Below are 14,676 nucleotides of genomic sequence, written 5' to 3'. Positions count from 1 at the left end.
TTGTAGTCATCAAATTCTGCAATGCTTTTGTGAATGACATCATCTACTTCGTAGGCGATGTGAACTTTACATAAGTGTTTTCGTCGAGTGTTTTAAGCAAAGCTGAGTTATTCCACGAATTTGCAACCACTAGTTTCGAAAGTACATTTACAGAGGGCCAATCAAATGACAGACTTAAATATTCTAATATGTTTTTAGTTGAAGAGAGCACTTGACCAAACAGGATAGACATCTAAAAAAAGCAAAAATAAGCTATGAGTTTTCCACATCAAATCACGTGGTGTACGATGAGATACTATTTAAGAAATCGCTCTACTTTCCAATTTATATACCCCAATATCGGTGAAAATTACTAATACTGGAACAGTGACAATAACAACAGTGATCATGGTAAGTTAAACTTAAACAATTCAATAAATATGTACATTGTAGTGATTAGACAGCGCAAAAGTTATTTGTCTTTCACCAAAACACTTTAGTAGAAATTTTTTGAGGTTCCTCAATAATATTTTTCGGATATGGGACGTAAAATGTTTTATAGAAAGATAATTTAAGACCTACCATGTAAAATGTAATGTGTTAGATCTTTTTTGTTTAGGTTTTTTTGGTTTAACGTCACATCGATGACATTTTGAAACCAATCGTCCGCGGTAATATAGTGGATTATTTGACACGAAATGATACGACACATGGATTGTAATAATGAAAATTATTTTAATCAACAATTGTCGGACAAATTTCAAATTTCATTAAACAGATGGAGAGATTTCAAAATGTAAGACTTTTCCATATTAATGCATATATTGAATGATGTTAAACTGTTTCATTTAAAATGATTGACTTTGTTTACATTTCTATTCTTATATCGACATAATTTTCCTAATATTGTTAGATTCCTGAAATTTTAGCTTAATATAAAACAGATAACTAACCGACCTTAAGGTATGCTCTCCGATGAACAGCTAAAATTAAAAATTAGTAATCATGGATATAAGTGGCATTGATTTCAAAACTTTTCACTCTGCTTCAATTCAATTATTGGCGTTTGCATATCTGCTCAGCATGCTCAGCAAATACATGTTTTGAAATAAATTTTGTGTCTTTGTGTGAATTTCACATAGACATGAAAGAATAAAATATAGTGCTCGGTTAAAAAAAATTGTTAAAAGTTACCTACGCTTGATAGTAGGAACTACAAATATTCAGAATTATATTAATGTGCGTTTTAAAGATATTCAGCGAGCATAATTCCTTTATACTGTTTTATATCGGTAAATCAACATACATTTTACAACTTTGTAATATAGTTTCCATTGAAACCTGGTGTACTACTTTAAGGCTAGATATTATTGAGAATTACACTACATTTGACTTTTTATACCAAACAAATGGTAATATTATGCAATTCTCCGTGATTGCTATTACAGGAGGTCAAAATCGTGCTATCTTTGGTTTTCTGCGCTTGTGTTTGGCTCGTAAATGGCTGTAACAGAAATTCTAGCGACTGTCATGGGGGTACAATCTTGCAATGTAGATCTAATCATCGCAGATCGTCACGATCTTTAGATGACTTCGCCAAGAGAACGGAAGGAAATGCTGAAAAGGTAGAAGAACTATTTATATAAGAGATCGTTCAGCGTTGTATGATTGTCTTAACTCTATTCATTATATGATAAAATCATTCAAGTATGTGGGTTCGAAACACCTTCACTTGGGACACTTTGATATACTTCCGAACTATAAGCTAAAATATTGCCGTTTGTGCCAAATAGTTTTGATTTGTCTAAAACTGCAAAGCTTTAATCAACATTTTGAATTTATGCATATTACATTTTTCATTTACATTTACAATCATGTTCCTTTAACTTGATAAAAACTACATGCTATTTATTTCAGAAAGGACATCGTTACAGTATCAAGCTTCAAGATGATCCATGTAATTTCAATACTTACGACATCGACCAGGACGGGGCAATTGCTAAGGACGAACTTCTAGCTATACTCAGTATAAATGAGGCAAACGACACTCTATTCGCTCTCGTAGACTTAATGGCAGGTTTGTAAAAGGCTTCCTATTTTCTTCATCAGTAATTTCAAAACAGAAGGACAAAATTATTGAAAAAGAGGTAAAATGTATAAGAAACCTGCGGGAGGTCGAAAATTCCGGTCCAGTCGTAGGCGGTAGAAACTGTTTGGTTACCCGCAAGCTAGTTAAATATGGTAACTGGTTGCTACATGGTTGGTGCCTGGTATTAAGAAGTTTGAATAAGAAAGTAACAATGTTTAATATTAATATATGTAGGTGTTTCATAAGTCAACTTCAATACGATGACACTATAGTACATAAACACTTACTTTTATGCTATCCTTTCATTAAATTTTGATGTCATGTTTCGTTTTATTCTTTCAGAAGGCAGAGTAATAAAACGGGACGAATTCTATGCCTTGGTACCTATGTTGATAGCTGAATGTTACGACTCTGACAAGGAATAACATCCTGTGTCTATTTCCGTGAAAGTGATGTTTGTAATAACAATAGAATTAATACAGACAATAAAAGACATTAAAGTAAATTGTGTTTGTTTTAAATAGGATAACATTGCTTTTTATAAGCTAAAGGTATTTAGTTAAAATGTTCCAATTAGTAGGTTGTAACGTGAGCGTTTATTGATAAAACAGGATTATATTACAAACTATTCCCATTTTAACATTTTAGCCGTATATTACTATAAACACATCAATAAACAAAGATTCATTTTTTTTTATCTGGTCATATATATTTAATGAAAGGACATGAAATCCCGGCACAGGCAATTGTTGTGATGGAAATAACAATTACAGTACTGTTACATACAATAAGACAAGGTACAGTGAATTGATTGTTTTCATATAAAAATGACATGGCCTTTTATTTGTGTTAAATATTTATTTCTAGTATTTTCTGAAATAGAGAAAATATATGCAAACTTTTACTTACATGTATCCTAACTCGGTCGGGGTCTTCTTCTCCTGGCCTTTGTAAAATCACAGTAAACAGTAACTAACATTTAGGTTTTAGAAAAAACAGTTACAAAAGAAAAGCGAAAACAAGAGAAAGGAACAGTAAAAAACTGCAATGTTTTTACTTCGTTTGACTGCCGTTAAAGAACTGAATAATGTGATTTATTTTACACAAACTATCTGATTACCCATTCAAAGAAACAAACAAACTTTCCTTTCTCAAAAAAAATATCCAAAGGTATGTCATATATGCTTACAAATACTAATTACTAGTTCTGTGCGTTCTGTTTCTTGTCTGGTGAATTTGTAATTAATAACAGACAGTAGTTCCAGTTACTACTGCTACAAGATAAATAGTCTTGAAGCAGCTGAATAAAAGGAAACAGCTAAAACAGAGTTCGAATTGAATAAGGAACGTCTGTTTATTAATCAAACCAATAGTGCTCTTATAGATTTAAGCACGCTAACGTTAATGCGTTCTACGACTTCTCTTTCAATAGCATATTGTAGAAAACAAAGAAAAGCCACGTTCCAGACACCAAAGCATCATGAAACCGCTGCGGCCCCAGAGCAGTAGATGTATGGATAATGTTAAATAATTCCTCGAAGCAAACCTTACTAACAGTTGGTTTGATTTGTAAAATAACTCTGATGATAACTGAGTACTTTCATTTTTTTTTTCAAGAAAGAATTCAGTTAATCTAAGAAATTACAAAAATATCTGAGTTAAATTATAGTTCCTGCCAGAATTTTATATAGCTTACTTCTATTTTTTGCTGCTGTTTTCTTTTTATGTCGCTGTAAATATCTCTCTAAATGTGTAACATACATTTGTGCAGTATAACTAGGGAAACACTTTGCATTTTTACATCAAATTATGTTGCATACCATAATAAACTAGAAAGATTGGTTACTTTTAAGGGCATCTATGTATTAAGAGTCTTTTGAGATAACAGTATATTAATTTTGTTAAACTCTATTGTTGTCTTCAAACAGACTCAATTCTCTTACCAATACTTCAAATCAGCCAACGTTTTGTGTGCGGTGTGAAAATCCATGAGCTACAAAAGTATATCACAATTATGTTTTTTGAAATTACCCGAAACATAACAGAGACAAGTCAATAATTTTACGATACCCATTTCCTTCCCTGCTGAATGAAAAGCTTTGATACTAATAGACAACGGGTCTACTTGTTAGAAAACTGTCACAGTGATACATTTTCATAAACAGCTCTTCAAAGATCTAGTAAACAAATTACATTTTTTATGCAAACTTCACCATAAATAAATGAGTTGAATCATTTTAGTCACTTCACAAACTTGCCAATCTTCATCTTAAAAAAAGGGGCAAAAAAGATAAACCTGTATTCTATGAACTAAAAGCTTTGGTCCCCCTTTTTTTATCAAAGACTGAATTGTCCAAATATTGCTAGTAAGTTACAAGTTCATGTCTTAATTAGTTGAGAGTTCACTCATTGTTCACAGTTATATACATAAAATTACTACTACACTAAGGAGAGTCATTCACAACTCTGTGACATTTATTTGATGAATACCTACAATGTGATTTAGGTGACACCAAGGAGGCTCACAGATGCAATAGCAATGACAGATTTGATTTTGATTTTATAACGGACACATTACGAACTTGGGACAGCCTGACCTATCACAAAAAAAAAATCAATAAAACCAATAATCCAATATCACTGCTACCGGACGATAGATAGATTCTTTTATTTCCTCCAATACTGAAGAGCTGAACATATATACAACATTGAATATCATAATATATACATGTCAATGGAAAATCCTATATAAACATACACATACCACACATATTTATATGTTTACACAATGTCACATAAGTTCTAATTACATACACTTTAAGGCATCAGTAAGAGTTAACTAGCACAGGTCAACAGGATCATCAATTAAGAAATTCTATACATAATCAGTTTGGAAAAAGATGTACTTGTGAAACACAATACAGCCGTGCCCCCGGCAGTGCCCGTAAACCTTGCATGAAAACAAACATTATTTTTATTAAAACTGACGTACGAGCATAACAAATTTGAATTGCATATACATTTTATAAATGATTACCGTAATCTTATTCATGCAGTATCATACGTTTCATGTATTTGGTAATACTGTAGTACTTAAGACAGTATTCATTGCTTTCTATTGCGAGATTAAGGAGGTACCAGCACTGCTCTTTCGGGCACAGTGGGAAAAGCTGTGTAAATGCCCTCATGCCGCATAAGTCTATTATAGAATCCCACAGTTGCATCCGTATAGAGGCATTTTTCAGACAGAAGCAAATAAGATGTACGTTAATGTCTTCACACAGCAATTCACACTTTTTACATCTTTGCACAAAGTGTGAAGACAACATCGAACCTATCAAATTTACAAGAAATGAACATATGTTTAACAGTTTTGGGTTTCTCCTTGCTAACAACCATAACTGACTTGGCTTTTCTACATTGAGAACGGTATTTAAAATCGGTCTATTTTCACAGAGCCTAACTATCCGTTTGAGGTGATCTGGCTTCACTACTGTCTTTTGTAAGATGACTTTCCACGACAAGTTTGACGGGAAAACCCCGGTGCGTACGTAGACTTTCAAGTAGCCTAACAATTCGTATTTTTGAAGTACTCTGTAAATATCAGGCAAAAAACCACAAGTTTGATTATCAAAATTCAAAAATCTAGTTAACCGGTGGAGAAATATGTGTTTAGCTAGATACTGACACGGAAGGCGACACAATTGCCCGAAGAACTGGAGTTGACAAAATGTTATGACAAAGCAAAAAATATCATCGACTGAATCTCAGGCTAGGTGATAAGATACGTTATGTTACCATATGTTACCAAACGGGTAGATAAGGGGAGAAACTCGCATATCTAATTCTTCTTATCAACGGTAAATACAGGGTACTGTCCCTTGATGAAAGAAGACTTTAGTTTGACATGCTCACAGATGCAATAGCAATGACAGATTTGATTTTGATTTTATAACGGACACATTACGAACTTGGGACAGCCTGACCTATCACAAAAAAAAATCAATAAAACCAATAATCCAATATCACTGCTACCGGACGGATCGTCGATTTCCGTACTAATTGTTGTTGTAGTAACCCGGGGACAAAATCGATAATTAACAGTTTTGGTCATTATCTGACTGGACATATCTATATATTTACAAGCAGGAGGTTTACCTAACGATTTTTAATATCAAAGTGAAAAGCGGATCTATGGTGACATAAAACTGCCACAACTTAGCTATTAGTTTTCATAAAAACTTTCACGAAAATGAAGGAAGTTTTTTCACGTTAATAATTACGAAAGCCCGGTGGTGACTTCATATTTCAGTTTTCCCATTTCCTATTTCTCGTTTCACACATCTCATTTCATAGTTTCTATATGTCTTATTGTGTAAATTGAGAAATGATAAATAGGAAATGGGTGTTACTGAAATATGAAGTCAACCCCGGGCTTTCGTATTACAAAATAATGGAGGATTTCATGGAAACAGAAACATATCATGAAGACTAGTTAAATATCTTAACACGAAATTATGCTTCTTAGTGCTCTGAACTGACACCACTTAAGAAAGTGTTCATGAAAATGATAGTGGTTTTCATGAAACAAGATAAATTTTCATGAAAACAAAATTATATTTGCTCGATTAGCTCAGTTGATAGAGGGCCTGACTTGCAAGCAGGGGTCGTGGGTTCGAGTCCTACACTGGGCAGATATTTTCTCCTAAAAATACAACACTGGCGATGAGGTAAATTGGAAAGTGCAGGCTACAGTTGCCAGAATATGCGGTATTTGCAGGGGCAATACTTTGTTAGAAGATGAACAGTTTTTGCCTCGCTCTGCGATTCAGCTGTAAAGGAAAGCTATGTGGTAAATTTATGAAGAGCAGTTTGCAGGGCTATACTCTGTTGGAAGCTCAACAGTTGGTGCCCCGCTCTCGATTCCACTATAAGGTTAAGCCTTCAAAGTTAAAGTGAGGAGGAGTTTAGTGATTCGAGGCTTCTGAGTAATCAGGAGCCCGGTAAGCTCAGTTGGTAGAGTACCTGACTTGCAAGCAGGGGTCATGTGTTCGAGTCCTACACTGGGCAAATCATTTTTCTCCTAAAAATACAAAATTAGCGCGTGCTATATCTGCTTGAGATTATCTGTGTGTACATTCAATTCTATTCAATTTCGACTTATTGCATAAAGCTTATAAATGCAATACTTACAGCAAGTGAAAGCATTATATGATATGGAGCACAAAGAATACATAATAATTTTCAGAAGAGACAATAAATTAATATATCAGTAAACGGCAATTTTTCACAATGTTGTCGGAAAACTTATAATATTTTCATTTTAAGGCGAACCTTTAACATGTGCTCTATGTTTCTATACATTAGTATCAACAATTAACCTGTATTCAGGAAAATAAATACTTGTAAATCAAATACAAGTAAATACTAAATCACTGTCACATTATCCTATATATTTTTCATCACTTGTTGTTGATTAGAAAATGAAACAAGAGCACCGCCTTGCGGGTGCTGACGCTCATCTGATTTTTTTTGTGTAATAGAAATATTATCCTACCCATGATTTTCTAAGTCTAAAAAGGGCCATCATTCTTGCAAAAAGCAGGAAAGAGTTATGTTTCTTGATGTACAGTGTCCACTTATGATGGTGAAAAACTGTTGCAAGTTTCAAAGCAATAGCTTTGATAGTTTATGAGAAAAGTTGACTTAAACATAATACTCAACCAAGAAAATGAATTTCTAAGTCCAAAAGGGGCAATAATTATTGCAAAAAGCAGGATGGAGTTATGTTGCTTGCTGTACAGGGTCAGCTTATGATGGTGAACAAGTGTTGCAAGTTTCAAAGCAATAGCTTTGATAGTTTAAGAGAAAAAGTTGACCTAAACATAAAACTTAACAAAGAAATCTGATATTTTCTAAGTCCAAAAGGGGCCATAAATCTTGCAAAAAGCAGGACGGAGTTATGTTTCTTGCTATACAGGGTCAACTTATGATTGTGAACAAGTGTTGCAAGCTTTAAAGCAATAGCTTTGATAGTTTAGGATAAAAGCTGACCTAAACATAAAACTTAACCAAGAAAACTGATTTTCTAAGTCCAAAAGGGGCAATAAATCTTGCAAAAAGCAAGATGGAGTTATGTTTCTTGATGTACAGGGTCTGCTTATGATGGTGAACAAGTATTCCAAGTTTCAAAGCAATAGCTTTGATAGTTTATGAGAAAAGTTGACCTAAACATAAAACTTAACCAAGAAATCTGATATTTTCTAATTACAAAAGGGGCCATAAATCTTGCAAAAAGCAAGATGGAGTTATGTTTCTTGCTATACAGGGTCAGCTTATGATGGTGAACAAGTATTCCAAGTTTCAAAGCAATAGCTTTGATAGTTTAGGAGAAAAGCTGACCAAAACATAAAACTTAACCAGGCAACGCCGACGCAGACGCCGACGCCGACGCCGACACCGACGCCGACGCCGACGCCGACAACCGCTCAAGTGATGACAATAACTCATCATTTTTTTTCAAAAAATCAGATGAGCTAAAAAAATGTTTATTTACAGTGTATTTAGGTGGCGTTCATTAAACATGTTGCAATTTTCAAAATGTTCTCAATATAGACGCTGTCAGCGAGAAGATTATTATCTGTGTAATAAAAAGACCTGATCACCCCTAATCCCCTAATAAAAAAAGGTGTCGACACGCAATAAACTTGCAAAAAGCTGTTAATTGGTAATAAATAACCATCAAAAAGTGCTTTAATATGGCTGTTTGAGAGGCTCCGAAAACTTAAACTAAGGGGTATAAATATAATTATGCGAATCTTTAAAATACGAGACAGTGGCTATATCATTTTTAGAAAGAAATATATATAGTTGCATTATGAATTTTTAGCGAGCAGTAAAATATAGACCATTTATATACTCGACTAGCTTCTCTTCTAATTGTGTAAATTTCACTCATGAAATTGTTATGACTTTCCTTTCTTCTCTCTATCTACCTGTCTTTCTTTTTTTCTTTTATATTGATGCATGCAGTAAGAATTACAAACACAACAATACAATATTTCCTTCTTTCTTCAAGGATACATGTCAGTAACTACAGACTGTATAATAAATATAACGCCTATCAATAATAATACTCTTTTGTAACCATCAGCTCTCTGTATCATATAGACAGCTTAACTTCGGTCGAGTTCGAGAGTTTCCGCGCGCGTTCGGAAATACCACGGACACGAGCAATAAAATCACCAACTTTTAAAGGTGGATAATCAGATTTTGGCTATGTAACGGATTTGTTCGAAACTTTAGCATCTGATCATTTACACTCATTTATGTTCACTTAACACTTAATACAAATTAGATTTTCACTGGAGGTATTTTTAAAATTTCATTTTCCTATCCTTGTTGCCAATCCAAGATAGAGTTATTTTATCATAAGTATAAATTTGATAAACATACTTTGCCTAAGGGAATGTATAAATATTAGACATATTGTAATATACTTGTAAAATATTTGCATTAAAAACTATGTATTTAGATGGAATTCATTAGAAACGCAAGTTTGAAAAATTATTATTACCTCCCTTTGCCTATCTTGGTTGCGCAACTAAGATAGATTGGAAATAAATTCAGAATTCAGAAGCTACACACAGCTTTTAAACTTGCATTTTGGTTCAGATTGTTCAATAGTTGATATGTCTATCAAATGCAAATGTAAAACTAGACATTGTATCGAAATAAAAAGAAATACCCAGCTTTTTATATACTTTCATATTAAAGGGGAGTAATTACAAAATTTTATAAAAATAATAAAATATACATTTCAAATAGGAATCTAACTCTATGTAATCGGTCTTTTTGTTTCTTAAATAATTCTCTACCAGAATATACAAAAAGTAAAAAAATGTCATTAAATGTTGTTTAAATGTGATTGACTACCTTTAAACGTCCAGGGAAGCAAGAAGACATTAAAATAATTTCAAAATAAAAACATATATACAAAATTTAATGTCTATAGAATACTTCAACAGGATAATAAATATTCTCAAATTATGAATAAAATGGGTACAGGGGAAAGAATAAGATACGTACCACAGGTTTTTGCTTATTTTATTCAGTAACTATATGCCGTAAACTGAGACTGATAGTGGTGTTTTTTAATCGCCAAGGGAAGCATTAAATCTTCTTTTTAGATATATAATTTTTATATCTTTGAAATGAGAAAAGAATGACGAACGCTTCAATAGGATAATAAATATTGTGTGTTCATTCTAATAAAAACAATATTTGTTCAAACTTTTTTTCCTTCTTTGTTTCTATTGGAAAATATCAACCAGATAAAAATCGATATCGCCCAGCCAGGTGATTTCAAGGGGGATAATTTTACCGATAAGGCGGCAAATTTTACCAAATTGTTGATCATGGTTTTTCTCCTAAAAATACAACAAATTTTAGTTGGTGCTGGGGCTCGGACTCACGACCACTTGTTTCGTAGTCAGACACTATTACCACTGGACTCTTATGAATTCCAAATTTATATCCTTTAGTGAAAAATATCATGAAATAGTTAGCTGGCATTATGAAACTTTATCTGGTGTGTTGTGGCAGTTTAAAGCACTAACTAGCAAATTGTCATGTTTAGATATTTATCTTGCATTCATGAAAAAAATCTGTTTTCACGATATTTTTAGTTTTCATGAACACCTTCTTTATTTTCGCGGAAGTTTACATGAAAACTAATAGCTAAGTTCAGTAAACGGGTACACGACTGGAATATAACACCTCTAGAAAAATATGAAATAGAACAAAGTAATAGAAATGCTATATATGTACTCCTAAGTTTTTCTTTACATACGTTCATGATCTAATTCAATTTTAAAAGATAAAATTTCTTTTTCTTAATAAATTTACTCTTCCAACAAATATGTAAAAATCAATAAATTTTATCCAAAATTAATGCAACGAATCATTACATAATAATATATTTACATTATTTACACTTACAAAAATATAAAAGTCATAAAACTCCGACACAATTTAGCAGACCACAACTGGCTGGCATTTCACTAGGAACTATTCAACCCTTATTTTCTTTTCATTTTTTTGTTAATGCATGATAGAACTTTCACGAAAAATAAGTGTAGGAAAAGGTGGTGTTCTATAATGACTTTTCTAGGAACACATCACAATTAGTCTTACAAGTCATAAATATGTTGTATATGTTATAAAATGGTGTTTCCAATGCAAAATAATCATGAACTTTGAAAGAAAGATTGAAGTTTGGCCCCATTTTGCATAGATGCGTCTATTTCTTTAACGATTTCTGCAATATAAAGGACATTTTTTGTCTGTAGAATGTCAGAAAATGCACAAAAATCTGTGCCTTATTTTTGACGGAATGAATAATATTTTGGAATCCAAGTGAAAAATGATGCAAACAAGTGAAACATTTACCAAAAATTACAGTTAAGCGGCCATAGGGCCTAAATCAAGCCCAATAAATGTGTAGGGATGGCCTCAATTAAATGCCTATATTTCTGTAAAAATTTCAATTTTCACAATAAAACTTGGTAATATGTTTGATATTACATCTTTCTTGAAAATAGAGCTGAAAAAAGTAATGAAATTTGATAAGGAATATTTCTTATAGAAATAAGGCCAGTAATTCGGTCGAAAATGTGCTTTCGTAGTGTAGTCAAAAGAAGTCCAAAGTAAGTAGATCTTAATTTTCCCATTGTTTTTGCGCAAATTCGTGTAAAACGAGTGCTTTAATCACACGTTTTCACTGCTAGATTACATTCTGCGTGAAATGAGAAGGTTTCCATGTTTTTAACACCCCATATGGCAAGTTTTGCAAATCCAAACCGAAGGTAGGGGTTTGCTGTGCGGGCAAAAGCAAATATGCGACAGGGTAGCAGACCACAACTGGCTGGCATGTCTATGTCTATGTCTATGTCTATGTCTATGTCTATGTTATACTGCTTAACAATCGTTATCGATTATAACTAGCAGGCGCTTTGTCAGGGATAGCTGTTAAAAATATAAGAATACAGAGATTATGTGCATCTCAAAGATAAAGTAAAAGTACTATTTTACAGGCCAGGTTAAAAAAGTAAAAGCAGGAAGTTGAATTAGAACTGATAGAAGGGTGGTAGCTGCCCAACAAATACTTCTAAGTTGGGACTAGCTTGCAAAGACACAGGGAGACTGTTCCACAGACGTATGCTTCTGGGAAAAAAGGAGTTTGCATGATAATGTGTCTTTGAATACGGTATCAAGTAGTTCAAGTTTCTAGTAGGTATAAGATGACTGTGGTCAACAAAACAAGGTGTTGTTGGATCTTGTATAACATAGTAACTGAGCCGATCTTACGGCGTTGTTCTAGGGTTTGCAAGTTTAGTTCATTTATCATTTTGGAGACACTACTTGTGTAATTGTAGTCATTATAGACATATCTTGCTGCAGATCTTGGAACTTGCTCAATTTTATGGGTTAGGTATTTTTGCCATGGATGCCATATGGTGGAACAGTACTCTAACTGGGGTCTAACATAGGTTTTATATGCAACCTCTTTGACTCTTTTAATTGGGGTTTTGACATTAAGTTTGAGGAATCTTAGGGATTTTTTTGCTTTTGATGTTACATTATTGATATGATTGGTCCATGATAGGTCTTTACTAATGGTTACGCCTAAATATTTGGCAGAATCAGCCGAATTTAACTCGATGTCATGCAGCTTATAAGGGAATATTACATGGTTTCTTTTGCGACTGATTCTTAGGACTTCGCACTTATCTGGATTGAATTCCATGGACCAATCAGACTCCAGGGTTTCGAGACTGAAAAGGTCTTGCTGTAGAGCTTGTGCATCACTGTTTGATTTGACCGTAACATAGACTATTGTATCATCTGCGAACAGCCTCACCTTGCCTTTAACACTTTCAGGCAGATCATTTATGTACGAGAGGAAGAGGCAAGGTCCGAGGACCGAGCCTTGTTGGACACCAGAGAGGACGGGGTGATTGTCTGAATTGTGACCTTCGACGACTACCTGCTGAGTGCGACCCTGAAGGAAGGAATTGACCCAATATGTGACATGTGGATTGACACCTAGTCTTTGTAACTTGTGGACTAGTTTGTGATGATCTACCTTATCGAAGGCTTTGCTGAAGTCCATGACTATGATATCTGTTTGTTGACCTTGTTCTAAGCTGTCACTGACTTCTTGGGAAAAACTTATTAGCTGGGTTTCACAGCTGTGTTTTGACCTGAAACCATGTTGGTAGGGACTGAGAATGTTAAACTGATCATAGAAGGACATGATGTTGGTAACAAGAATGTGTTCCATTAACTTTGAGGCAATACATGTGAGGGATATGGGGCGATAATTAGAGGGTTACCACTTAGGGCCTTTTTTTATATGCAGGGGCAATGACTGCATGCTTCCAGTCATTGGGAACAATACCAGTATTGAGGGAGATTTGGAATATGTAGGTAAAGACAGGGGCTAGTTCCTTCAATAACCTAGGTGGCAGTTCATCTGGGCAAGAGGCTTTACTTGGATCCAGGCTTTTAATGAGCTTTTCTACACCATCCTGGGATATGTTGACCTTGGGCACGACTGGTTTGTTTACTGGGGTAAGCAGTTGTTTGCATGACTGGGCGAGGCTTAGGGGTTGAGGCCGTGAGAAAACTGACTCAAATTGCTGATTGAGTATGTTTGCTTTTGCTGTCGGATCGACAAATGTTTGACCTTCATTTTTAAGAGGAGCAACACCACTGTTTTCTGTCCTATTCGATTTGACAAATGAGTAAAACTTTTTGTTTTGACCTGGTTTGGAGTCGGCAGTGAAGATTATGGTGTCTAAATACTGCCAGTAGCTATTCCTAATATCTTTTTGTATTTTTCCCTTTAAGCATTTATATCCTTTGACCAGTTTTTCAGAATTGGAGTGGGAATTTGACCTTTGTATTTTGGAAAACAGACGGTCCCGTTTCCTTATTTGCCTAATGATGGCAGGAGTAACCCATCGGAGATCACGACGGACTTTAGTACATCTAGTTGGGATGTGGATAGAGCTAATGCGGTTTAGCTCATCCTTAAATGATGACCAAGCAGTATTTGGATCAGTGTGATTTGCTGCAAGAAACTGCTTTGAAAACATTTCAAAGTCTTGTTTGATGCCATTCCAGTTTGCTTTCTTGTAGAATTTCATTTTTCTGACCTGTTGTATAAGGCGGCCTCTATTAACCTTTATCTCGTGAAAGACAATGTCGTGATCTGAAGAACCTAGGGGAGGGGGGGGGGGGGGGTAAAGTAGTGGTGTTATTGACTTGAGAGGGCATGTTTGTGAGGAAAAGATCCAAGATATTATTTCCTCTAGTAAGCATTGTGACCATTTGCTGGAAATTGAAATTAACTATATTTTCAAGAAAGGAGGTATACAAGCTACGGTACCTACAGTTTTCAGAGATGGATTCTGATGTCCAGTCAACACCAGGCATGTTAAAATCACCAAGGACCCAGATAGAACTTTATGGGGGATATTCTGGATGGTTGACCAAAGTTCAGGGTAGGGAGGTGGGCGACACTGGGGGAAGTTGGTTCCAAT

At 34.3% G+C, this 14,676-nt stretch overlaps 1 protein-coding gene across 1 annotated transcript; it reads left to right on the top strand.

Moving 5' to 3' along the window:
• The first annotated feature begins 248 nt into the window (after nucleotides 1-248).
• LOC128547111 (uncharacterized) lies at nucleotides 249-2,573 on the top strand. The gene is made up of 4 exons (XM_053518836.1): nucleotides 249-390; nucleotides 1,428-1,604; nucleotides 1,897-2,056; nucleotides 2,411-2,573. Exons 1-4 carry the CDS (start codon nucleotides 388-390, stop codon nucleotides 2,491-2,493), a joined length of 423 nt encoding a protein of 140 aa, XP_053374811.1. The 5' UTR covers nucleotides 249-387; the 3' UTR covers nucleotides 2,494-2,573.
• The last annotated feature ends 12,103 nt before the right edge of the window (nucleotides 2,574-14,676 follow it).

Source organism: Mercenaria mercenaria, chromosome 12 (genome assembly GCF_021730395.1).
Source record: "Mercenaria mercenaria strain notata chromosome 12, MADL_Memer_1, whole genome shotgun sequence".
Classification (NCBI taxonomy): domain Eukaryota; kingdom Metazoa; phylum Mollusca; class Bivalvia; order Venerida; family Veneridae; genus Mercenaria; species Mercenaria mercenaria.
This window is presented reverse-complemented; position numbering and strand designations above follow the sequence as displayed.